The sequence below is a fragment of the Strix aluco genome, chromosome 11 (assembly GCF_031877795.1).
Source record: "Strix aluco isolate bStrAlu1 chromosome 11, bStrAlu1.hap1, whole genome shotgun sequence".
NCBI lineage: Eukaryota > Metazoa > Chordata > Aves > Strigiformes > Strigidae > Strix > Strix aluco.
Genome location: NC_133941.1, coordinates 5,596,467 through 5,622,267, shown reverse-complemented (window position 1 = coordinate 5,622,267; position 25,801 = coordinate 5,596,467). Strand labels below are relative to the sequence as shown.

Below are 25,801 nucleotides of genomic sequence, written 5' to 3'. Positions count from 1 at the left end.
AGTCTGTGCCCAAGGGATGGAGACTTGTGTCCTTGACACAGCCCTGTGAAGGGGACTGCTCCTGGCTCTCATGGATTATCATATGAAATTATTCAAGCTACAAGTACCTTGGGGCAGGGACTGGTGGGGTTTTTTATTTACTTCCATTCTGCACTGAGTGGTATGATGAGGCTGTAAGAGTCTGTTATCAGCAACCAAAATAAATCCTGGAGCTGAGCTGGGTGCAAACGGAACAAGGCAGGTCCCTGGGAAACACAGGCTGCTGCAGAGGCATTTGCAACCAAGGGGTTTAAGTGAGCTGTAGGGGAGCATTCAGGAGTACTTTGGTTTGTGAAGGTGATCACAATGCTTCCTATCGAATCAGCAGGAAAAGATTTCTCTGGCTCAGGGCTAGTTAGTTTAATTAAAGGTCTGTTGCTCTTGCCAGCAGTTCAGGCAGAATTTGATATAGTCAGCTAAGTTGGTTGCTCAAATGATGTAATGTTGTTACGCCTATTTTTCCTCGAGTCTGAATTTCTGTGGCCTAAGTAACAGGATGAAATGATCTGTTGCTGTCTGTGGAGAACTGATGAGAAACGAGTGGTGGAGGTGGTGGGAAGACACTTCAAACTGGCAGGGGAGCTGCTGTGAGACCTGATGGTTTTGCTGCAAATTGCAAGGGCCAAGGATGTGCCAGCGACTTGTGTCGTGTGGCACACTCAATAAATGGCCACAGCAGGCTCAGCACCTGCTTATTAAACTGTTTTGAAGAAAATAACCTTGACATGTAGCTTATCCGCTCCCGAAGGACTGTGGTTTGTATCTGGCTTTTTCCTTTAAACAATAAAAATCTATATTTATATCTTGGGGATGAATTTTCTCTAGGCTTTTGCATATCCAAAAGCCTCAATGACTTGAAGTGATGGTTGTAATGATGGACTTTTCCTTATGTCTGAACTGTTGGACCATAATGGGGGATGTAAATTAGTACATTTAAAGTGGGATTTGTTTCTGTAAAGGTGCAATGATTGTATAATTGCTGTCTGCTAAAAAACAATGAAAATAAGATCAACTGTCATTCCCTTGGTATAATGAATTTACAAGGCAAAAATAACACTGAAGTATCGCTCTGAAACAGAGGTAGGCCCAGCTGAACCCCAGGCTCTTGATGTGGTGCCATGTTTGAACAAGGGTTATTAACTTTTTCAATCAAAATCTCTGTTTTGGAGATCCTGAGCTTCAAGGGGTCTGAAAACCACAGGGGTGGCTGTAGGAAGAGGAAACCTGAGTGAGTAGGTTGCACAACAAGGACTTTACAGGCTGCTCCCAAGATGATGTTTATGTGCATTTAGCTAGGAAGCAGTAATACTTCTTTCTGGTTGTTTCTGGTTGCTTATTACAGAGCTGTGCAAGTGAAGCTAGATATAGCCAAAAAAACCCCAAAACAACACCTTCTGATTTTTAGCCCCTGTTCTTCCATACCTGTAGTTTTCTCATGGACCATCTTATGTTTCTTGATGTATTATTATCTTCTGATTCTAAGTCCTTGTTTTTCCATACCTATACTTTTCTTGTGAACTATCTTACATTTCCACTGGGGATAGAAATGCAGCCTTCATGCCCCATCCCAAGGACCTTGGCAGTTCTTGGCAGTAGCTGTTCCTGGAGCAGCCACAGGAAACGCTGCAGTGGCCACCTGATTCCTTCAAGCTTGCTCCCAAGGACTGTAACCAACGGCCAGGTGGACGCTGGACTTGGGGGTAGGCTCAAGGCATTGCTGACACCTCGCTGGCGGTTTGCACTGCTCCAGTTCTGAGTCCCCACCCCAGCTGGGATCCAGCCCTTCTTTGGAGCCTGTTGAACTTGAGTCCTGGCTGTTTTCTCATGCTCACAGCCACGATCATCTGTGTGGTACAGTTGCTGGGACTGACAATGCAGTTCTGTACTTATCAAAGACGATCATCGAGATTGGAGGCTTTTTGGCTTCTGGGCTGCCGCTTCTGTCAGTAGTTCCTATTAACACTAATGGAAATCATGCTCTGGCATCAGCAGCACAACACCCCCCGCGTGGTGCTCCGCTGTCTGCCAGCATGATGCTGCAGGATTTGAAGGAATGGGATTGTGGAGGTAATTCCTTCTGCGTCACACAGAGATTTTACTGCAAGGGGTCTTGCTATCGCTTCATATGTACTGTGCCAGCTTAATGTGCTGTTATTTTCTTTCTTGGGAAGAGCCCATAAAACCAAAGAGCGTGGTGGAGGTTAATGCTGGCTCTGCAGGCACTAAGAATGAGGGAAGAAGAGTCTTGCTTCTTTTGAACTCCAGCCTTTGACACTGTGCTTCAGAGGGTTTCTCTGTGACCCTCTGTAGCTACAGGGAATGTTGGTCTCTCTTCAGCACAGCAGCAGCCCCCGAGCAGGGAAAGCAGCCTGTGTCGCCCACCCAAATGTCAGCCTGTAGGATTTGTGCACAGGATTAGCAGAAAGCTCGGCTACCAGACTTATTCAAAAGTCTCCTTGGTCGTCCAAACAGGCTAGTGGGTGCCTTGCTCTTACTGACTCATGTTGGCTAGACTCTGGGTTGCTCAAGATAAGTGTCTTCATTCTGTCATGCACATGCTGCATATGTCTGTTTGCTGTTAGCCTGCAATGTGGCCAAGGCATCTATCATTCTGTGTTGTGGCGGGTTTTTTTCTGATGTTCCCTTCAGTTTCTTTGCTTATCTGTTGTATCTGGATGAATTGGGATCTGTTTTGCTTGTTTAAATCACATTTCGGTGAAAATTGTCTAAGGAATTAATCACAAGGCTCAACAAAATAGTACATGGTTTGAAAAGAAGTCTTCACAGTGTAGAAGATAAAAGGAAATAAAATATTCTTTTTGCCCCCTAAATTTAAGAGGAGCTTAGGTGTACCCCATGAGATAGCATGGGAGAGAGAAGTGACATTGCAACCAGAAAGTGTGACCTGTGCCCAGTAGTTCTGTGTTTGGGCTTGGAGAGCTTTTCCAGGGAGTACATGCTCCTGATGAAGATAATTTTTTTTTTTTTTTTTTTGAGTCAGTGAGAGGAAAAGTACCTTCTTCAGGACTGGATCTGCCCCTTTGCTTCCTGGTGGGCAGTGCTACTGAGGTTCTTGGGTGACTTCTATTTCCAGCTTCCCTCGCTTTTCTTTCCAAGATTTCCCGTGGGGGGAAATTTGTTGCTAATTCTTGTTTGCCACAGTACTCATAATCTCCGACTTCCCAAGCCTGCAGCCAGGGTTTCGGCTGGAACCTGGCAGCTTTCTCTGCTGCGTGGGTCAAGCCAAGTGCTGAAGCCTGGCTGGGAACGTGTTGGAAGTGGAACAAAGTTTCACACCACTTTGTCCTTCTCTTTGTCAGTGTGGGCAGGATACTTGCCCACTCAACTGAAGTCTCTGAAGTTTGGAAACTGCAGACAAGGAGTGTCTGAATGACAAAACAATGTTGGCATCCCTAAAAAAAGCCCTGCCAGTGTGAAACTGCTGCTGTACCGAGGGGTACGGGCTCATTCGTGCTGCTTCACTGGTGCTTTCCTTTCGTGCACACCCCAGCCTTGCCAGGCTTTCTGGACAAAACCTGCTTGGTCACAGTTCAGCTTGGTCCCCTCTTCTTTATGGGGTTTTCAGGCCATGTCAGAGGAGCTGCACAAGCTAACGAACCCGGTGTGGTGTTTTTTGGCAGCTCCTGCCTTCACCTGTGCACCCCGAGGGCTCGCTGCTCCCTCCCCATCTCGCAGCGCGCCTCCTCCCTCGCCCAGCTGCCGGGGAAGCTTGCTGCCGTTATCCCAGAGGGGTGCGAAGGCATTTGTCTTCGAGACAACCGTCAATCAGGGACGCCTCCTCCCGCACAGGCTGTGTGGGCCACTTCTGCAATATGTCGTCGGGCCACGTGCCTAGGGAGAGGCGATCGCTGGCTGTGCCCGTGCCTGCCCGTCAGCACCAGGAGCGAAACTCTGAGCTCTTCTCATTCAAATATTTTAGGGCATTTTCAGGTAAAAGACTGTATTCCCAGATCCTCAGTTCTGCAGCTTTTATTTAAGCAATGTTTAAGATTAGTATTTTTCCTTCCAATTTCCGCAGGTAACAGTTATCTCTAGTTCTTTGGCGTAGGCTGAGGTTTCTAATAGGAATGTTAGAGTTCAAAAAAAAAAAAAAAAAAGGCAATCCACACTGTAGGCTGAGGTAAACTGGAGTCGCTGGGACTGCGTGTGCATGTACAGCACAGCGTGGGATCTGTTTTGTGGGATCGCAGCACACCGGGTCCTGTGGTCCAGCTGCCACTGAGCTCCAGGATCTGCCACCTGCACAGACCTGCTTCCAGCACATAGCCTGTTCCTCACGCTTACTGGGAGGAGGAAAATGAGAGTAGTGATTCAATGCATTGTGCTCATTTTGGGAGCTTATTTTCCCACTCTTTGTGGTTTTGACTTTACGGTTTCAGTGACCTCTTCCAGGGCTCCTGGGAGCAGAAATGAAGCTCCAGGATGGAGAATACTGTAGGCAAATTCTAGCACAGCTGCCTTTTACAAAGAATAATTTGATTTCGTCTATTCCTCTTTCTGTATGCCCACGTGTTTTCTGCTCCTACAAACACTCCTCTGAAATTATATGCTTCAGATCTGCAGTAGCTGTGTTGCTTTTTTTGGGGGTTTCAACTTGTACTCTCAACGTGCAGACAAACTCATTACCAGATGTAGTAACAGGCAGTTCTTCCCTCCTGCCCTTTAGGAGTGTGCTCTGTTACCTCTGCTCTCCTCCTTCCTCCTGGGCTTTTCCAGCCAGCAGAAAGGTGGCATAAGAGACATAAGAAATTTGGATTTTTGGGCTTGGACAGTATATTCCAGGGGTGTGTTGAAGAGGGTATTCACTCCATCTGTTACACCCACGTCAGCTGCAGGTCACTGCTCTTGTAGCATCGGCTTGCAATTTTTCTCATCCACTTGCATACAACCTGCAGCAAGTGAGGAGCAGAGACAGCTCATCTGATGGGATGGGGATAGCAGTGGGCTATCCCACCCAGCAGAAATGCCCAGAGCTCATCACTCAAAGCCCTTAAAAATATCCTGCCTTAAGCCCAAAGAAGAAAAATTACTCTGTCTTCATTTGGAGACAGCCTTCAATATACTACACTGCACAGGAATCCTTAAAACAGCTTTCCTAGCTTTAAATAAGAGAATTTTTAATGTGTAGTCATGGTTTTTTTGAAAGGGTCTTTATATAGGGCCATATACAACTGTTGTGTTGAAAACTGCCAGACTTTAGGTAGTTGATATATAATAGTGGTACCAAACTTGCTTTTTCTGGGTTTGTTGGAAAATCTAGATGTTTCAAACTAGTATCTCTCACCTTTGGCCAAAAAAAGGCACTACAGGCCATCAAAGGTATAAAAAAAGGCTTTATTTATGGTTTGGTTTTTTTTTTTTTACTTCCAGTTTACCAGTACTGTCTCTGTCTCCAGGCTGGGTTGCAGATGGGTGCTGGGGAAGCAGATTGGACTGGACCAGATTTGGCTGCATTTGCTGTCTGTGCCAGGGAGCCAGCATGAGATGTTTTTGCAGTTGGGTCCTGCCTCGTGGGGCTGGATGGCTGGGGCTGGGTCACAGCAAGCAGCTTGGGGGGGGCGTTATTTACCTCTACTTAAACTTGGCACTAGGTGAAAGCCAAAAGCCAATCAGAATGCCCGCTAGAGGCATCAAGGGCAGAGGGATAGTCACTTGGGAAGCTAGATGTCCCCCTTGCCCCTGACAGATGCCCCCAGGGACATCCTAGCTCCATCAAGCACATGTAGGTTATGGTATTGCTTCTTCCACTTGACTGGTGGGGTTTGCTGCGGGGAAGGTCCCTGTACCAAGCCATGCATGGCTGGGACACCTCTTCCTGGAGGTCCCTGTCCTTCCACTGGTTCTCCAGCAGATCTCTCTGCGTTGCAAGGCTCGGACTGGTTGCTGCAGACTCTAGAGCCCGTCAGCCAGCCAATGGCCTTTCTCTTATCTTAAAAATCATTATCAAACTCCACGCCTAATTTCACAGAAGCTGCTAATTGTCCTCTTTGCAGATGCCAGCGCGGGTGCTGCACACACTGCACGCACGCTGTGTGTGCACCATAGTGAACACGATTTCCCTGGCTATGTCTCATTTCTATTTACAGCCCAAAGCTGAGAAAAGGCCACTGTTTCCTCCAGCCTCCCCTGCTAAACGAATGTGCTTCAAGCCTGGAAATCTGAGCACTTGCTTGAGCTAAACTAGCCTTGAGGGGGGTATGTCCCGACGGGGCTCTCACCCTGTCTCTGTGATGCTTCAGATAATTTGCAAGATTTGCCCCTTTCATTTACAGCCTCCTGACATAAACTGGGTCCAAACACTAGGGCTGTAGAAAAAAATTGGTAATTTTAACAGTGCATTTCCTTAAATAATAATTCAACCTAGTGGAACAATGTTACTGCAGATAATGTTCCCTAATGCCTTTGTAGGAGCAGACATGCATTCTCAGCTATTTTGGGTACATACCAGCCACCATGCAAAGGTATATTCCCATGTCTCTGCAGTGGAGGTGGAAAGCTGAAATGCTCTGTTTTATTGCAGTAGTTTGCTGCCTCAGAACAAACTACCTTTTACCAAACTTTTTCTTCCAGCTCCAAACAACATGCCCTTGTAAAATCTGAGATTACTCACTTTAACAGGAAATGTGAGGAGGAGGAGGAGGTGCACTACAGTTTCACACCTTTTCTCTGTTTTTTTTTTTCCCATGTAGAAACAAGTTCTGTTCTGGGTTGACTGATTGATTGAACCTTTTTCAAGTGCTGTCTGAAGGAGACAGCTTATCTTTTACTGGATCAGAGATGTGTTTGGCTCTTAAACAGATTTTCTTTAAACTCTGGGGTGTTTTCTTTCTTTTTGTTTGTTTCCTGGAAATCATAGCACATGCACAGAATAAGGGAAAATTTCAAACACGATAAGTTGTACTTAGCCAGAGCCCTGGTGTGTAATAGGTCAGATCTCTTGATGGGCTGCTTTGAAAATGTGCTTTCTTTCAAAAAGAAATACTGCTCAGACCTGTGTGTGCTTCCCCTTCCACCCCACCAGCCCAGTTTCAAGTTGGTTTAGACAGCAGCCCTCTGGTTTGAGGGGTTGGTAGCTTCCCCAGCTCTCTGTGAGGGGTGGTAGGTACGTGCGGGATGCCCATGGCAGGCGTAAGCATTTCAGTCTTGTCTGCCTGGAAGCTTCTCTCCATTTCTTGCAATCTTGTTCAGTCCTATCAAAGATACTCCTTCCCCTGATAACTTTGCCAGGCTGAAAACAGCACTTTCGCAGAGGCTGGGACACATCAGGAGTCCTTGAGTCTCCATTCATTTGTCTGACACTTCTGCTCACTAAGAACTGTTTTTAACATAGATTGTGACATGGAGGAGAGTTACAGTTTAATGATGAAAATGGTACAAAAATAACTCCAGTGATGGTGGATGTACTTTTTTTTAAGGAAAAGAAGACTGTTTTTTTTGTTTGGAGATCTGAAGTATCAGTAGGAGATCTTTAGCTCAGGTTGTTTAATGTTTTCAAGCTAGCATGAGCCGCTGTATATATTAACCAGGAAGGATGATTAGCTTCTGCGGTATGTAAGGTCTGCCTGGAGTGGGAACATAGAGATGAAAATAGTTCAAACAGTGATTTAAAAGTGTCTCTCTAAAAGTAGCTTGCTTTTCTTCTTGGATAGCCCATCATCCTAGTCTGTGAGAGGCTCTCAGTCTATTCATGCATGTAGCCGCTTCTGAAGAGAAGTGAAATGCTGTTATTCTGCTTTCACAAATGGGAGATGTGGCACAAAAGAAGCAGACAACTGGGCTGTTGGATAGCAAGGACTTGCCTGGATCTCGGGACACTGCCCTTCTCTATGGGGGACCCACCAGCATGGACCAACTTGTGTTCCTACCCCATCCCTCACCCACTTTTCAGACTTGGTTAGTTTATGAATATTTAGCTGTCCTTAAATTATGCTTGGGATCTCCAAACACAGGATATGGCAAGCCTTACCCACCCTCTAAACAGTCCAAGAACAGACACTTGGGTAGTATCAAGGTTCTCCACTGTTAGTTCCTCCTCAGGAGGGGCTGGCAGGGTGTCCCTTGTCAAAGGGGCCCTGGCCACCTTGATCAGCTGAGTAAAACTATTCACTTTTATTTCTTTTGGTCACCTGGGCATCATTTTTGAATGTACCTTTGTAGCTCTTGTAGGAGATTTTGCATAAAACTTTTTTATTATTAAATAAATACAGTATTGGCTATCTATTGCAGATGATTGGACTGAGATTTTACATGCCTGTCTTGGTGATAGAGCAGGAGGCTTAGGGCACTGCAGCCCCTGGGCAATACCGGTGCAGCATCTGTACCTCAAACCGTCTTTTTTACTTTGCTTGTCAGTAAGGCTGTAAAACATCCAAGTTCTGGAAGTTGTCCTCAGAATTATTCTGAAAGAAATATAAATTCTAGTAGGTTCATAGCCCAGCCTGTCCCTGATTTTTCCAAGGGACATGGCACAGGTGACTCATGGGAGATGACCTGGGATCTTCTCCAGCTCCACACCATGCCCTTCCACCGTAGAGCACACCATGGTCTTGAGGCACTAAAGTATGCGAGGTAATGTCTTAGAAACTGTGTCACATCAACACTCACAAACTTCAAGAGACCATCTGTTGTTTTCCATTCAAAAGAAAAAAGGAAGTGAAAATGTTACTTTCCAAGACTGCCTGTAAGGCTCAAGAGAAGAACGAAGTTCTTCCCTTGATCCTGTTCTCTGGGCTAAGATTTTTTTGGAGGTGTCAGAGCAGCAATGGACTGTACCTACCACACTGTTGGAGGAAAAGGGTGGGCCAAGACATTTCTGCTGCATTTGCAGAGAGCTGCTATGCCAGTTAAAGCAAACATGACTTGACCTGCAGCTCTGACCAAGGCCCTTGCTAGCAGGATTTTCCAGAGGGGGCTATGTAAGTGATTGTGTTAGAGGCCCACAGGACGTGGGATTAACCGGAGGGTGACTGGGACTGGGAGGGAGCAAAGAAGGTGGTTGGGGCCGAAGAGAGGAGGAGGAGAGAAGCCAGCTGCAGAGTCCAGACTGGAGGAGACCTCAAGGAAATAAAAGGGATTTGTTTCCTGCCTTTGGGGCACCCAGAGGGGCACCCAGTGTTGGGGGCTTTGCATGTCACCCTGCCCATCCTAGACAGCCTCTGTTCTATTTGCCTCCTGGTTTTATTTGCTAGCTGTATTTCTGCTAGTGTTTTTATGGGATTGTTTTTTCTGTTTTATTAACAGAGCAGCTACACTTTTACCACAGGCAGGATGATGCTGGGCTTTCTGCTGAAAGCTGCCAGATCATGATGATGTGTTTTACCCAGCAGAGCTCACCAGGCGAGGCTTCTGTCACAGCAGAAGTCACCAGGGAGGTTTCTTAGAGCAGCAATCACCCCTCAGCCCATGCTCAGTCACTGGCCTAGTATTTCATCATTGCTATTTCTTGCTTGTATTTTGTGCTGGCTTCTCCATTCCTCTGAGATCAAAGTCATATTTTTATTAATCAGTAAAAAAAATAGGGGCACATATTTGTTTGATCATACACAGAAAAATACCCAGAAGGGCTAGCTTAGTCTGTTGGAACTATTGCAAACTCACTCTGCTAATGGCTTGCTTAGGTAAAATAAGATCAAAGTTGGGAGAAGCTCCAAGTGTTCTGTGCTCTTGTCAGGTGGCTCCATCTTGGGGTTATTCACTTGCACACCAGCTGCAGAGGAGGGACCAGTCAGGAGAAGAGATAGATAGCACAAGAAGGAAACTTGCAGGCAGCAGTGGAAGTTCCTGAAGCTGTCAGCGCTGCCTTTTCCAGTAAGTGTGATTGATCTTAATGGAAAATGGGACCCTTTGCAGGGGGAAGATGCATGGATGGCATGTGAGTGTTGGATGGACACACCTGGTATGAACAGAGATAGCAAGCGAAGCAGGCAGCGGCAAGGTATCTTTTGATGTGTCTACATCTAGGCTTGCCCTGTGGTGGCAGGTTGCAGAAGGAGGGTGTAAATTGGAAAGCACCAGGGAGAAGGTCGTCATGGCAAAGGCCCAGCCCCAAATCCTGGCTTTGCTTTCCTCTTCTAGCATTGTGTATCACTATGTTTCAGAAAGTAGGAGCATCCATTAATAATGTTTTGGGTCTTTCATCTATGTCAAAGAAGTGTGCCTAGCTGGCAGAGTGAATCATAGAAAAGAAATGCACTCGGTGTTTCAGAGGACAAAAAAGAGCATCCACATGTTTCAAAGAGAGCAACTCAGAGCCTGAGCTTTGCCTCTTCTAATAAACCTGCTACTGGATGTAGTCTGGGGCGGTGGAAAGGAGAGATCTGCTCTGCTTGATCTAGAAACTCTGTGCCTGCAACTGGCCTAACCAAAGGGATTGATGTTTTACCTTCCCATTACTTATCCAGCAATACTTGAGCCAAGAAGAAATATTCCAGCAAGTGCCAAAATCATTTAGCACTCACTGCTCATGCTGCACAATTGCTGGAGTTTGTTTGTAATAACAGAGGTGGCAAGAGGTCCTGGCAAGGATCGGAGCTGATGCTGTGGTAGGGCCCTGGCTGGGTGGTAGCTCTGTGACTGGGCAGAGGAGGGGGGTTTCCTTCCTCTGCAGGCAGCTCTGGTGGGTTTTCTCACCTCTTCAGCCATGTTGCTGGAGCAGACATTTACGATTAGGTCAGGAAACATTTTTCTTGTATTGTCAGGCTGCTTGAGTGAGAGGTTGGTTCAGTCTCTGAGCTGCAAATTAGTGCTGGTCTGGTGTGTAAAAACCCAGGGGCTGTTTGTGTTACTTGTGCCCAAACTCAGCCTGATTTCTGAGTGTGGGGCAGGTGGGTACGTAGGAGTGTTGCTCCTTGGAGGGTCCCCATTGCTCTGACCCATCCCCAACATGGCAGGTGGGCTGAGCAGGCAGGGCACGAGCTGCTGCAGGCAGAAGGGGTTGTGTGTGCCCTTCCCTGCCCCATGTGTGTAAACCCAGGCATGGTGATGGCACAGTTGTTGCAAATCAACTGGGAACCTCTTCTGAGAGAGGAGAAGGTGGCACCAGGGTTGGTGGCCGGGGATGTGACCGGTGCTGTTCTTGTTTGCCATCCACAAAGGATGAGCGTGGCTGGACAGAGGGCGGGCAGTGTGGATGCACCAGAGCCTGTAACTCATGGACAGAGCAGGGAGGCGACACATCAAGCACCCACAAAGAGGGAATTGTATAGACGGTGGTAGATCAGTGGGTGTGTGCACCATGTATTGTGGCTATCAGAAACCAAAGCACAAGGAGCTCTAGTAACAAATATTAAACTTCTCTAAAACAACTGGAAAATATGCTGTTAGACAGCTGGGAAGAGTTCCCTGAGACTGGCAGTTAATTCTGGTTGTTTACGTTAACAGTGAAAAGCCAGCGATGTTCAGCCATTTGCAGAGCAGCCGTGTCTGCCCAGGAGAGTTTGCAATTCCAGCCCGAAATGCTGGGATGTGAGTTACCCCCAGTGCGGCCCTTGCTTCCGTCAGGGGGGAAAGCAGCATCAGCACAGGGAGAACCTGATGTGTTTTCCCAGTGCAAAATAACCTGATAGGGTTTCTTCTAGTCTCATGCCCCCATTGCTGGAGCCTCTGGTCTCTCCCCCGAGGCCAGCACCCGGCTGCTCTGGCCCCTGCACCTCCTTCCCTCCCTCCCACATCATTCATGTTGTGGCTGGTGGAAGCATGACTGGGGAAGCAGTGATGGTGAGGGATGCTCATTTGGTTTGTTTAGCTTTTTCCTAAATCACCTGGTGCTGAGGAGTAATAAAATATTTATTAGATGTTACAAAACCAAACCCAGAACAACAGCACAGTGAGCAGTTAAATATTCCTCCTTGCCGTGGTACCTGCACAGCAAGTGCCCTAAGGAGGAAAAGCTCTGTGCTGCTCTTGGTTGTGTGCTGGTCTCTCTAGACAAAAGGCAGAGGTGCTTCCCCTGGGTATATGGCTTTAACTGGTTTGAGTACACGTACAGCTGTGGATGGGTTATTTTGTAGCCTGCCACTGACAAATCAGCAGACATTTGGCAATCTACAATCTAGGGTGGCCTCTCCTTGCAAATCTTCTGTTGGATATGGTACTGCCATAGTGTAACGTAGGTTGCAAGGGACTTCTGGAGGTCTCTGGCCAAATTCCCCTGCTCAAAGCAGGGCTCCCTCCCAAACTAGATCATGTTCATTCGATCAGGTTGGGAAAATTTACAAGACTGGAGACGCCACAGCCTCTCTGGGCCCCTGTCTCAGTGCTGGACCATCCTCGCTGCAACATTATGCAAGAATTCTTATAAATTCTTACAAAACTCTCCTTTCTAACTAGCTTTCAAGGCATGTCATCTGTGGCTGTTAGACATTTAATGCTGTTGATGTGCATCATACAAAGCTTGGAAGGACAACTGTCCTGTGAGTGCAAGTCATGTTGTTTTCTTCACACATGCAGATTTGGAAGTTCACTTTAAAAGAATGAAAATATGCAGAAGTTGTTCTAGTTCTTTGAAGTTCAAAGCACATAAATCTGGACTCTGCTTTGAGCCTATCCATGATACAGGATGGGGTACAAAGCCCAAATCCAGCTAACATTGTATATGTAGTATGTGTAATGTAGACCCTAAGCAGTGAGCTGTATGGCCTTACTTATTCCTGCGTGCTCAGGCACAGCAAAGCATTTTGGAGAGAATATGGACTGGTGAGGCATGTTGCTGTGTGTAACTTTTTTTCAGGGAACTTTCCTGTGGCAAGCAGCTCTTCTTTGCAATGCTTGTGCTCCCTCGGTGTAGGCGAAGGAGGCTGGAGATGAAGCACAGAGATGGTGCCAGCTGTTTTCTGGCTGGAACAACTCTGGAGAAGGTGCCATGGCTCTGTGCCTTCAGGTTTGCATTCGGCTCTGAGTCAGATGGAATATGTGCAAAAATAACATGTAGCAAGAAAGCTGCTGGTGAGCATTTGTCCCAAGAAGGCCCAGCTGTGCCATTTGCTGAGATCTGCATCAAGCAAATTCAAGAAATTGTCCCTGTGATTTGCTCGTGATCATGGTGGGGACATGGTGCATGCCAGAGATTGTTCCACCCCATTTCTGAGGTCACTAGATGGGGCTGGACATGCAGTTTCTCTTAGGAACAAACAAAAAAAACAGTTAGACCAAGAAGGTAGAAAGCATTTGAATGCCCAGATCTAGTTACTGGTGAGCTCTTCCCCATAATTTAGCCTGTTATGGGGAAGACCTCTGCCAAGTTTCTTACAAAAAGCCATGCAATCCACTAGGGATGCCAGCCCAAAAGTCCATGGGTGCCCTGCCTCATACCTGTGCGGGAGTTCATCATCACTGACTCAATTAATTACATTTTTAACATGCATGTGTGTATCTGGCAACTTAAGTACTCACATGCTTTAGACAGATAAAGGTTGTGAGACTGCTGCATAAATGCACCACAATATTGACTTGGGAGAGTTTGCTTGGGTCCAATCCCTGTATGCAAGCAGGGTGTTCTGCAACCTCTGTCGAATACAGAAATGACTGTTATTTCTCTAACAGTTGTCACACACTGAAAGCAATTATGGGGAAAAGCAGGGAGGGTTGGAAAAGCAAGGGAAGGTAAATAGAATAAATCTCTTCCATCCACCACAGTACTCCTGCTTACTCCCAGCTCTCTACTTCTCTCCTGTGCGACGGCGTCTGGATTTATATTTGCATCAGGGGCAGTGAGGCTCTGCCCCCCACCAGCCTTACACCCACTGGGCTTGCAACCCAACTGGGTTTCACCCCCTGCCGTAGCTGGTGCAAAGGTTGTGATATTGTACTGACCTGCTTCAAAGGGGGAGTAATTCTGTTGTTTTCCACTGTTTGTAAGCACGCTATGGAAAGTAACTGAGAAGTGGTTTGCATTGTCCCCTTAGTGGCCTTACTGGATCTGCAGAAGCTGTTGGCTTGCTTTATATGGATTTCTAGCTGATCACTGGTGCCTCTAATAGAGAGAGATAAAGTAACACCCCTGCCTTTAAAGCACTTAAGCTTCTAGGTGAGTGTTCAGGGCACGGGCTCTTTTAAGCTTCTGTGGATGGGTTGGTGGCATTGCTTGGCCCTGCTTAAAGGCTTTAGAGCGTGACATTGGGGCTGAGGCTGCCCCCCTGCCCTGGTCCAGCTTTTACTGAGGAGGTACTGCCTCCCAGCTGCCCAAGGGGTGCTTCTGGGATTTGGTGGTGATGCCCTTGGTGCCTGCCAGGGAGGGGAAGGGGCATAAAATGGGAAGTGGAGTGTGCTGAGCAGATTTCGTTGATCTGTGGGTCTGACCACCCTCCACTTCCCAGCTGGTGCTGACTTTCTGCACCAGGCATCTGCTGCTGTGCTGCAGAAGTTAAATTTAATACGAAAGCAGTTTAATTTCAGCTCAGATTGACTGCTTTCTTGATAATGTCCATAACAGAGGCACAGACACAGATCAATACACCAGTGCTGTTTCACGGTCTGGAGGAGATGAAAGACCGAGGGTCCTGTTAGCTGGGGACTGGGCCATGCTGCAGCCTGGTGTGATCAGAGAGAATCTCCTTTTCCCTGGATGAGGAAAATACTTGCATAGAGCTTGGGGATGAGGAGGAGGCAACTGGCACTCCAGTAGAGACAAATCCGATGATTCATTTCCACAGCCTCCAGGAGCTCACATGTGAGCTGGGTGTTGGGAGTTTCTAGGGATTTCAAGGAGCATCATTCGTTTTGAAGGTAGCCTGTTCAATATTGAGGAAGGAGCATAAAATATTGCTGCTAGATGGCATTATAGGAATTGAACAAGGAAGGACTTCTGGAGGCTGTCCTAAGAAATAACCTGGGGGGGGGGGGGGGGGGGGAAAGCCATGCACATTGTTAAAATCCCAAATGAAAAGCCTCTTGGCTCAGAGTGTCTGTGCTTTTTAGTATGTCTTTATGCCTCAACACCCTGATTTCAATGTTACCTGCAGTTTTTCTGTTTCTTTTCTTGCTTTCTTAGGGCCTCTATCACCTTGTCCTTTCTGCCTGATGTTTGCAATGGCTGCTAATACAAAATCGTCAATACATTTAATTAACATCTTGCTTTTCTCTTCTTCCAGATAATTAAATGCTTAATAAAAACAGACCCTAACGTCTTCCCATGGGTGTTTCCCATTCAATCACTACATTGTCTCTGGCTCCTCTTAATTGCTGACCCAGTTTTCTTTTAAATTTCCATCAGGAGCCTCCATCAGCTCAGACAGACTTGGAGCCTTCTTTATGTCTGACACTGTGCGTATTGCCCACAGGCTCATGATGTCTAGGGTGCTACCAGCAAACACCACAAAGGGTTTTAGGTGCCTGACATGGTGAGTGGACTTTTAGAGCCAAAAATTAGGTCCTGCCAGGAGCTTTCAGCAGTGCTTTTCCACAGGGCTCTTTCCAGATGGTGACTGAGGCTGAGGTGGGTCAGGTCAGAGGGACGGTCCTTGCTCCAGCCCTGTGATGCTGAGCCTTGTTGCATGTGTAAGACCCTGTGAAGTGTGGGCTGCTGTTTTGGGGGTGGGAATGACCGATCTTTCCAGCACCTGCACAGATGGCAAAGACTGTTCCATGTTTTCTGAAGCAGAGTATGTTGAGTCTTGCTTTATGTCACTTTGATGAACACCTCTCCAGAAGCACCAGGATAAACTAATCCCAGATTATCACATCAAATTGCCATTGCTCACTAACCCTCCTCAGCATGGTGTTGCAGAATTAATTACCAGTATTCATGATGTTCGTTACTGCAGTCCCTAAACACCCTGCATGGCGCATCATCTAGATCTAGTGATATTTATCATTGCGTTTGCCAAGTGGTCCCTCTCCTGCTTTTTATCACTAGCTGTGTTTACCAGGCTTCGTTATGCTCTAGTTGTTTGGATCTCCGTAGTTTTTGATACTTTATGCAAAGCCATTTAGACACTTAGAGTGATTAATTTTATTTTTCTTTTCCATTGTAATGTGCTGGTTTCTTCTGCTGGCAAACCAGTGAGAAAATCCCTCTTCTCTAGACCTTTTAGTCATTGTTAAATAGTTGTCCTAATTCTTACTGCTCTCTTTTCCCATTAAGTTTGAAGTTGTCATATATACATCTTGTTTGCTTCCTTCTGTCTAAATTAATTCTTATCCTCAAACTTGAAGTAGCCATGCGGTAAACCAGGCACAACTACAGTTAAATGCCTGCAGCGCTTCAGCATGAGTGTTATCTGCATCTTAAGATGTTGTACTGGCATTGCTGATACGTGATTTAGGTGTTTGCTGTGACTTTGACTGTACTACAAGCTGAAGAGGTGAGGGTTTTTAGCTATACCTGTTTTCAAACTGACAGATAAATTGGCAAAATAATGTCATGTTATCTTACAAGGCTGGAACAAACCCTTGTAAACTTTCTATTGATGTCATTGTGCCAAAATTAGAACTGTCTTGTAATTTATACCAGCTGTATGCTGGACAGAAATTGTTTTGAACAGCAAATACAGCAGGGAAAGTCCTTGCTTGGATAAGGAGAACAGGTTTGCCCTCATATGATTTGTTTGGCATTAAATGGCATTAAATTCTTTCAGCACTGATGCTGACTGGTGTTTTATATGTGACAAGCCAAAAGAAATGTGCAAGGAAAAAAAAAAAAGAGGAAAGACCAAGGCCCTGAAGTGCTGATGAGTGCCGTCTTCAACAGCCAGCTCTCAAGGCTTCCTGTTCAGTGATGAAACCTCATCTTCTGAAAGGGAGGAGAGGCTAAACAGGGAAGAGATTGCACTGGAATAGTCTCTTCCAAGCATGCACACAGCAGCTTGCTTTTGACTTAGGTATACCTGAAGCAGTAAAAGTCTTGTGTGCGTTTTGTGGCAGCAGAGTTGTTCAGAATTGATGTTCAGGGTGGGTTTAGGTGCTCATGATGCTTAAATGAGCTTGCCAGGGTGAAGAGTGCGTGTGTGTGTGTGTACCCACATGTGGCTGATTCCTCATCTATTGCTGCTGTCCCCAAAGGAGAGCAAAAGTGCACATCATAAGCACCCCAGTAAGATATTGCAGAAGAATTAGTGTGGTTTTTTCCTCATACATAAACCTTTCTTGACTAATTTTCTGCTTTTGGCATGTTTTGCAGATAAGTAAGCAGCAGCTCCAGACAATTAAAGATCGTTTCCAGGCCTTTCTCAACGGAGAAACACAGATTGTGGCAGATGAAGCATTTATAAACGCTGTCCAGAGCTACTACGAGGTAAGGAGAGGCAATACAATATTCATATGAATCGCTGTTCTCACCCCTATTCACAGACAGGGTCGAATTCTGAACTAATGGATTGTTCTTTATCAAACAGCACAAAACAAAGGCAAGTGCAAGGCTTCTTCTGTCTGATGTCTGGTACATCACAAAAGTTTGTGAGGTTCAGGGTTTGAACACGCAACCATATGGCAACCATGGCAACCCCTACACCATGGTGTATCCTATAGCTTGATTATGGGGAAGATCGCCCTTCCTTTAAGCTGAAAAATATCTTCCTGATACTTTCAAGCAGTGTACTCTGAGACAGGGAAGATGGCACAATACAAAATAAACGTCACGTGCTCCCTGTGAAAAATACCAAAAGAGAACTGGGCAGCACATTCAGTTCTTGTTGAAGCTTTTGCATTGTGTCTAATTGACTTTGGGCTTTTCAGTAAGAGTCTTGTCTTTTCTCTTTGGTACGACAAGTGCTATAAAGCAAAGGGGGAGGGAGGAGGATGTACATCTACAAAACTAGATGATGCCAAAGAACATGAAGCATCATTCATAATTGTGCAAAAGAATAATTATGCATGTCTGTCTTTTTGCACTTCTTTGTATGCAGCCCTTAATGCTGTCTTTCATACCTTTCCTCAGAAGGAAAGAGCTTCTGTTTTTGAAGGAAATCAGTGCTTGTGATTTGTATGAGGAGTGTCGCTTATTTTTTTTGCTAGCCTTTCTGCAAACCATTTTTCTTTCTCCCTAGAGCTGTTCTGTCATAAAAGGTGAAGATTTTGAATTGCCTACATAAAATATTTCTCTGGAAGTGGAATCTAAGAGCAGACCAAAATCAGATACTAAAACTGAAGAGAATTTTAACTCTGTAAAAAAAGGCAGCAGCTGCTTCTGTGTAAGGAAAGCACAAATTATCCCTGGATTAACTCAATTAAACTGGCCTAGTAGTTACTGCTCCATCATTCTTTGTACAGGAAGGAAGCTGAGAGTAATTTACATTTCTTATCAGAAAAGAAATTGCCAAGGGATCATCAGTTTATCACAGCTTCACCAAACAGATGCTCTCAGAGAAAGTTTTCAAGATGGCGTGAGCTGCATTTTAGGATGTAAGAGCAGTGTAATCTGTTCAGATAAGACTCTTGAGCAGGAAAAGGAAACTGCTTAAAAACAGGCAGAATACATCCCAGTTTCCCTGGTGGGTCTGGCTAAAAGTGTGTCCTGACCAGCTCCAGAAGTTCTATGCTGTAAAATTACACCAAGTAATCAAACGAACAAGGAGCTGTTGCTCAGCACTAGCTGTCTGCAAACCCTACATCTTCAGTTCAACTGGACACTCCACCTGCTCTGTCCTACCTAAAAAGGCCACTAAAAGCATAATGTGTTGCTCTGTGTCCTTTTGCACAAATTTATTTTTCTTCTTTTTAAGTGTTGGTCTCCTTCAATTTACAGCCGTGTACTTTCAGCTTCTTTGCAGCTGTAGCATGGCTGTGTGTCTCTTCCTCAGCACCATCTGCAGTGGCACAAGACAAAGCCTCACTGCAGAAGGCCTCTGCCCCTCTCAGTGCCTGAGCAGTGTTCCCTGATGATGGTGGTGTCCTTCCTCCCTTCTCTGCAGAGAGGTGCCCACCCTTGGTCAAGCCATGGTGCAATCACAGCAGATCCTGCAAGTCTCAGTTTTGTGCATTTAAGTGTCCCTTGGATGGACGCTAACTAGAAATTGGCATTTAGGTACTGACTTGTAAAGCTGCACAGTGGCTTGGAAAATACTAAAACTTGGGGTTTTTGCTCAGCTGAAATTGGCAATCTCTGTGCGGGACATGGCTGATGTTTCCAAGGGGTTCACTTACTGTTGGTGCAGAATAAGATCATTACCTGGGGAATAATTTTTTTTGCAGGGGAAAGAAAGAAAGAGGTGAAGGTGACATGGTAGGTCAGGGATGTGTTTGCTCTTGCCATGGTTGTGTTTGCATGGCCACATTCTGCTGTTAAGTCTGCTGTCAAGGTGTGAACGTGTGATTGCCAGACTTAGACTAGTCCACAGACCACTATCAAATTCAGAGATTGAGTGAGCTGAGCAGGCTCCACCACTGTGCCCTCAGGATCTGTGTGTGTGAGATGGGCCCAGCACGGCCAACAGATGCTCCGGGAGAGCCTGTCTCGTGTCCTTTTACTTTAATGAGTAAAGCTTTGACTGTCAACTAGCACTTTATGCAGCAGTTGCTTCAGTAGGTATTATGCAAATGCTTCATTAGACCTGTTTCCACTCTGCTGTGGGCGGAGCCAGGACCACAGGTGACCTGGGGGGCTCCCCCATGGATGTGGCAGGAGATACCTGACCCATCTCAGAGAGGCCAGTTCTGCACATGCTGGGGCACACACCCACACTAGGATTTTGCTCCAGTAATTCTAGACTTCTGCATTCCTACTAGGCAATTCACCTGGTATTTTCTAAAGAAAGCAGCTCGCACTGCAGAACAAAATACCTCTTTTATCTTTTTTTATCTTCCTATTTCATGGTCTTTTTCTGCTGCTTTGTGTCTGACCGGCGCTCCCCCACGCCTGCCTCCCTTCTGCCAGCCACATCCCTCCTTTCCTCTGGCTGCTGCTCCACACCCAGGGAGGATGAATTGGGGTTGAGGGGAGATGGGGAGTCAAGTCCCTCTGCTTGCAGCACCGTCACCCCTCCAACGGGGGTGAGGACCCCGGCTAACAACAGCCACTGGTGCTGGCAGGTATGGGAAGTCACCAGCGCTGTCACACAGGGTCAGGCCAAAGGCACCTGGAGCACATGGATTCCAGAGGGGACATGGGACCTGAGGGTGCTGCAGCGGGGCTGTTTGCCGTGACCTCTCACCGTTTCCAGTAGTCAGTGTGCTGGGGGCTTCTTCGGTTGTGTCAGGAGCTTGGATTTTGATAGCTCTCACCTATTACTTAAAAGTACCAGCACACACCAGGGGTGTTATCACTCATTTAAGCTCGGCAAGAAAATGAAGTGCATGCTGGTGTTGTTTCAGCATGGACTGACGAGGCTGCTGGTGGCATCCTGCCTGTCTCATCTGCAGGGAGTGCTCCCCAGCATGGTGATGTTGAAAGGAAACAGCCCAGCTCTTCCTCAGCAGCATTTCTGGGCTGGTTCTGGAGCAAAACCCCACTACCACTACCAACAGATGCCTGTGCCATCAAGCATCTGGGAACATGGAGTGCCATGTTGCTGAGTGGTATAAAAAAAAATAATCTACCATGTCCTTAGGTTATCCTCAAGCTCTTTAATTATTGAGAGCTGACAGATACACCCCTGTGCTGGCACAGCTTCTTCGCAGCTTGCTGCATTCATCAGTTCTCAGCATCATTAATAAAACAGCAGTTCTTACTGGGCATCAATTGTTCTTCTGTGTTCAGGGCTTGGGAGAGGAGAGCCAACACAATATCCCCCTGTCCTTCTCTCACCCTTCAGCTCTGCATTGCTCCCATGGCCTCTCCTTATCTGCAGGGGTCTGTTATGTTTTGACCATTCTGCTGCTCTTGCAGTGGGAAGAGCATCTTCCTCAAACTCCTTCTCCCTCCCTCCTGCTGTCAGTGTCCTCCACTTTGCAGTCTGCTCTCTCTGCAAAGCCTTTCCAGGCAGCCTGAAGCCGTGCTGAACCATCCTGTGCTACTTCAGCAGAGCTGGAACGGGAAGGGATGTGGCCTCATCCACCTGTGGCCATGCCACCTTTTAGTGATCTGTATTGGCTTGGTGTCTACCCATCAGTTTGCAAAGATCAGGTCATTTGTCCTTGTGTTTTAACAGTGCTCTTGCAGTGCTGGTTGCCCAGGTTGGAAAGACCAGGGTATGGGAGAAGAGGGGACACACATGTTACTTAACTGAAGGTAATATTAATTAATACAATGCCATTCCTCTCATTTTGTGACAGCAGGGCAGTCTGCAAAGATCTCCAGTGTAATAGCTTAATGTAAGCCTGGTCCTTGCACTGGTCAGAGGTTTCCCAGGGGCCTGGCTACCAGGATAAATGCAATGCTGTTGTCTTAAGTAGGATGACTGGGCTTCCTCTAACAGGGCAGAACTTGGCTAGGTGAATGTAGTTGTGCAGTAACTTCCTTATTAAAACATTTGATAGAGCAAAATATAGTCTTGTTTTCCCAAAGGGCGTTTATGTACCGTGTGAGGTGCAACCACAACATCGCATGAAGTCCTAATTGCATCAAAATTTTCCATTTGAGCACATGCAAAGCAAAAGCTTCACCTGATTTTGTTACGCTTCCCAAAGTACGGCTGAAACTTCTGTCCATCTGGCAACGTGTGGTTGTTGAGTGAGGAGTTGGGAAGTGTACTAGCAGCCAGTTAGCAGGCTTCCCAGCAGTGAAACCATGGTTTGTGGTACTTAAGGGGGATTTATTTTTTTTTTAACTGACACCATTTGAAGTCACCCTTTTTTTGCAGGTATTCCTGAAAAGTGACCGTGTTGCTAGGATGGTGCAGAGTGGAGGGTGCTCAGCGAATGACTCCCGGGAGGTCTTCAAGAAGCACATTGAGAAGAGAGTGCGCAGCCTACCAGAAATTGATGGCCTCAGCAAGGAGACAGTCCTGAGCTCTTGGATGGCAAAGTTTGATGCTATTTACCGTGGGGAAGAGGATCCCCGCAAGCAGCAGGCCCGGATGACGGCAAGTGCTGCTTCGGAACTCATCCTCAGCAAGGAGCAGCTCTACGAGATGTTTCAGAACATTTTGGGGATCAAAAAATTTGAGCATCAGCTTCTGTACAATGCATGTCAGGTAAGGTCCTTCTCCCAGGCTGGGTGGGAATGGAAGAGGGTTTCTCAGGGAGGGGCTTGCCAATTGGAAATACTGTTGTTATGAACTGGAAACTTTGGGTTTGACCAGCGTGTTTTTGAGAGAACTTTCACCAAGGAAGGGGGTTTTGCTTCATGGTGGAACTTTTGCACTGACAGTTTTGCTCTGGCTATGCAAGTGGGCTGCCTCCTCTTGCTCATGTTTGTTTTATTGTGCAATCCCATAGGATTGCTGAGATGGGAAAATTTTGTTCCTCCATCTCTGTGTCTGGATGAGCAGGTCTTTGATGGTGCCTAAGTGGGCCGTTTTGCTGTGACTTGCTTGCCTTTCCTCTGTCACATCACCAATCTAAATGACAGTATGTTCTTGCAGCCTGCAATAACCTTATTAGTACTTGAAGCTCAGATGCCCCTGGGGTGGATGTCTTATGCAAACTCACTTATTGAGGTTGTATGGGTTCTCCTTAAGTAGAGGGAGTCTCTGTGACCCCTGCGTGCCCGCGGTGCAAGGAGGGAGTGTCCCAAACCCCCATGATGTCAAGACAGCCCTGCTTGTCCTATGAGTTCCAGATAGATGAAAACCTTTCCCATTCCTCTCTTCTTCTCCCCCAGTAAGATCCAGTTCCCCAGAGGCACGGAGCTGGGACTCTGCAGTGCCTCTTGCATTTCCAGCAGCTCTTGCTGAGGGCTGTCAGTGGCTGTCCAGGCTGTTGGTGACCCAGATTATGGTCCCCTGCTATCAGATATAAATATCACAGGCAGGATAAAGGATGTCAGAATTACAGGGAGGGTAAGGTAATGCTGTGGAAAGTTTTCACAGGAGGAGTAGACCTCAATCTCTTCCCTGTAATTCAAGGCTTCAACTTCTTACTGAAATTAATACATTGGAGACCAATTCTGTCTGTCTTCTGTCTAGACATTTCCAATCCTTTTCAAGACACAGCAAATTATGTTTGATCTGTTTTTTCTCCTGTAAAGAGCTTAATTATCTTGCATTTGTTCTTCTTCACCTCAGACCTTAATGGCAGAGTGGGGAGAGGATAATAAATGTCCCTGAGTAAGGCATCTTCTTAGCAAAAAGGCAACAGCGAGGACTGCATCGGTCCTTATAAATTATATTTACAAACCAGATTTGGTGCCTCCGTCCGCTGTTGGAGGACTTGTTTAAAATCAAAACTATAATGTTTTCAGTGATGTGTTGAGAGCTGAGTCAGTTCTGCAGTAGTTTTTTTTTTTTTTTTTTTTTGACTTAAACCAACTCAAGCCCTGTGTCTGTCATCCTTCCTTGACCTGTGCTTGGCTAAGGAACTAGAGTGGTTTTGTATGAGCGTGTGTGTGATCCTACCCTCTTGCTTTGTGGTTCCCAGTGATGCAGAAAACAGTATTTAATCATGGCTGCCCTGCTTTGTGGATGATCTCTGCTTACAAGAGCCTTTCTGGCTGACACCATGAACCCAGTGGCTGTCTCCTGCAAATTGCCCTGTTGCATCGAGCAACCTGTTCCCTGCAGTAAGTCCTGGTTTTACTCTGAAAGTGAAGGATTTAATTCTGGGTCTTCTCTAACACTCAGAAGCAGCAAACCTGTAATTTAAGCTTTTAGAGAAAGACATAATTTCTGTTGAAAGTGAGTATTAGCACGGGAGTTACTCTGGTTTTAATACCTGGATAGGGAGGATTAGCTATGCAGAAAGGAAAGCCCTTTGTATAAAGCACAGCTCAGAAAGCTGCAAGGCCAGCAGTCGTTCAGCCGTTTGGTATTTTCCTGGGAGTACAGTGCGAGTGGTTACGGTGCCATGGTGCCGGCACAGTGGGATGGGAACCTGCTCCTCAAGCAGCAGAGGTGGGAGCAGGTCGCTGCTGCTCCTTCTCCTGTTCAGTGCTGCAGGGAAGGCAGCAGTGAGCACCCAGGGAAACTGCAGGCTTTGCTGTGGGGACCCTTATTTTGATGCTACCTGTGGTCACGTCATCTGGGCTATACCAGAGGGATCTCAGGAGCTCTCCAGCCACCGGCAGCCCTTAGGAGAGCAGCAGCAAATGCTCTGCACTTCCCTCTTGCCATGAAGCACCAAAACTGCTGTTGACCACTACTCTTTCCCTCAGGGTCTCAGCCATTGCTTGCAGCCAGTCTGTGGTAGGGTGTAAGTAAAACCTACCAACCTACAAATGTTTTTGTTTGCTTAGCTTGTATGGGGAGTTCCTGGCAAAAGTCAAAGGTGCGTGCCACTTGGCTAGCATGTTTTCTGTGGCAGAGCTGCAGCAGAGAGCAGAAAATGATATGCAATGAGCAGTGATTCTGTAATCTGCCCCTTTCCCCCCATGAAAGCTTCCTCCTGATCTCTCACGATGAAGCATTTGGCATTGGCCCTGAAACAGGAGATTTTTCACCTTCCCTCCTAAACTTTAGTAGCAAGTTACTTCCTACTCCAAAAGCTCTTGGTGTTCACACAGGGCAGATTTCAAAGCCACAACAGCAGCTGGGTGCCCGATGGCTGGAGATGCAAGTCAAGCCCTGGGCACTGCCCTTCATGGCTTGGAAACTCTTCTGTGCCGTAACCCCATGGACTGTGCTGAGCCACTCTGCACCAGCGGCATCTCTGACATGGGAAGTCTGACACCAATTAGGGAGCCAGAGGCACCTGCCAACATTACAGCACTAAAACCAGAGACATCTGGAGAGAGAAGAACCGCATGTACAGCATTGCAGCAGCCCAGATGAACGCTGGGTGGAGAGGACCTGGGGCAGCTGGAGAGGAGGAACAGCTCTCTGCTTTGCATGTACATGTGCGCTATGGCCATGGCAGGGCTGGGACATGCTTCTGCAGGACTTTCTTCCAGCCACTCACTCTCTCCCCCTGTCACCCCCCCCTTTCTGTTTTCATAAATTTTCATTTGCCACATCTGTGCCTCTGTTTGACAAGCCATCTTCTGTAAACACCTCTGCTCTGCCAGCCTGTCCTGGAATCAGCAGTGAGCTCTCCTCCCGAGTGGGTTTGCAAACACCTCTCAGCCTGTGCCTGCAGCTGTACTTGTAGCACAGAGCACACCCATTGGGCTTTGGGGCACTGGCCCCACAACCCCTAAAAATGGTCATTTATTTTCATCATGCTGTTTTGTTTCAGTCCAGATTGTGTTTCAGTCGGAGTCAGCCTAGGCAGTCCTTGTTTGCTTCCCTCTGAAGACACACTGACTCTGGTCCGACTCTTGTCTCATCAAGTTAATTGGAAGTACAACTTAAATATTTTTCTTAATAATTTGATTGAAGTTTCTGTCACCTGTTTTATAAGAACAAAATATTTTATATATTCTGGTTGTGAATAAGTTTTAAGTAAAAGGAAAACACTGTCTGGCATTTTCGTGGATGTGCTGAAATGACAATATTCCCAGAAACGCTGTGCAGGCTCCAGTTGCACACACGTGGGTGATTAATACGTTTGCTTTCCTCCCTCGGGCAGCGTACAGGCAACTCCTGCCGGAGCCCACCATGGCCCCTGGCTCGGCAGTCTGCCATGGTGCCAGCCGCAGGCTTTACACTGAGACCGAGCAAACCTCCCAGACAAATCTGGGGGCAATCATGAGCTTTCCCAGCGGTGGTTTGGCACCGGTATAAGCTACACTTATTTTTGACCTATGCTTGTCTGCCGTGCATGGGAGGAATTGGGAAATGGAGCCTTTTCCCTGGCAGACTGTCTGAATGCCATCACTCTTTCTGGAGCAGCAGCGTGG

General features: G+C 46.7%; 1 protein-coding gene across 4 annotated transcripts in view; it reads left to right on the top strand.

Moving 5' to 3' along the window:
• Positions 1-25,801, top strand: part of CADPS (calcium dependent secretion activator) — a 221,360-nt gene that overhangs the window by 26,070 nt on the left and 169,489 nt on the right. For all 4 annotated transcript variants that reach the window (XM_074835822.1, XM_074835820.1, XM_074835819.1 and 1 more), the window contains exons 2-3: positions 17,174-17,287; positions 21,729-22,061. In XM_074835822.1, coding sequence (XP_074691923.1) covers positions 17,174-17,287; positions 21,729-22,061 — 447 coding nt within the window. The remainder of the gene's footprint in view (positions 1-17,173; positions 17,288-21,728; positions 22,062-25,801) is intronic.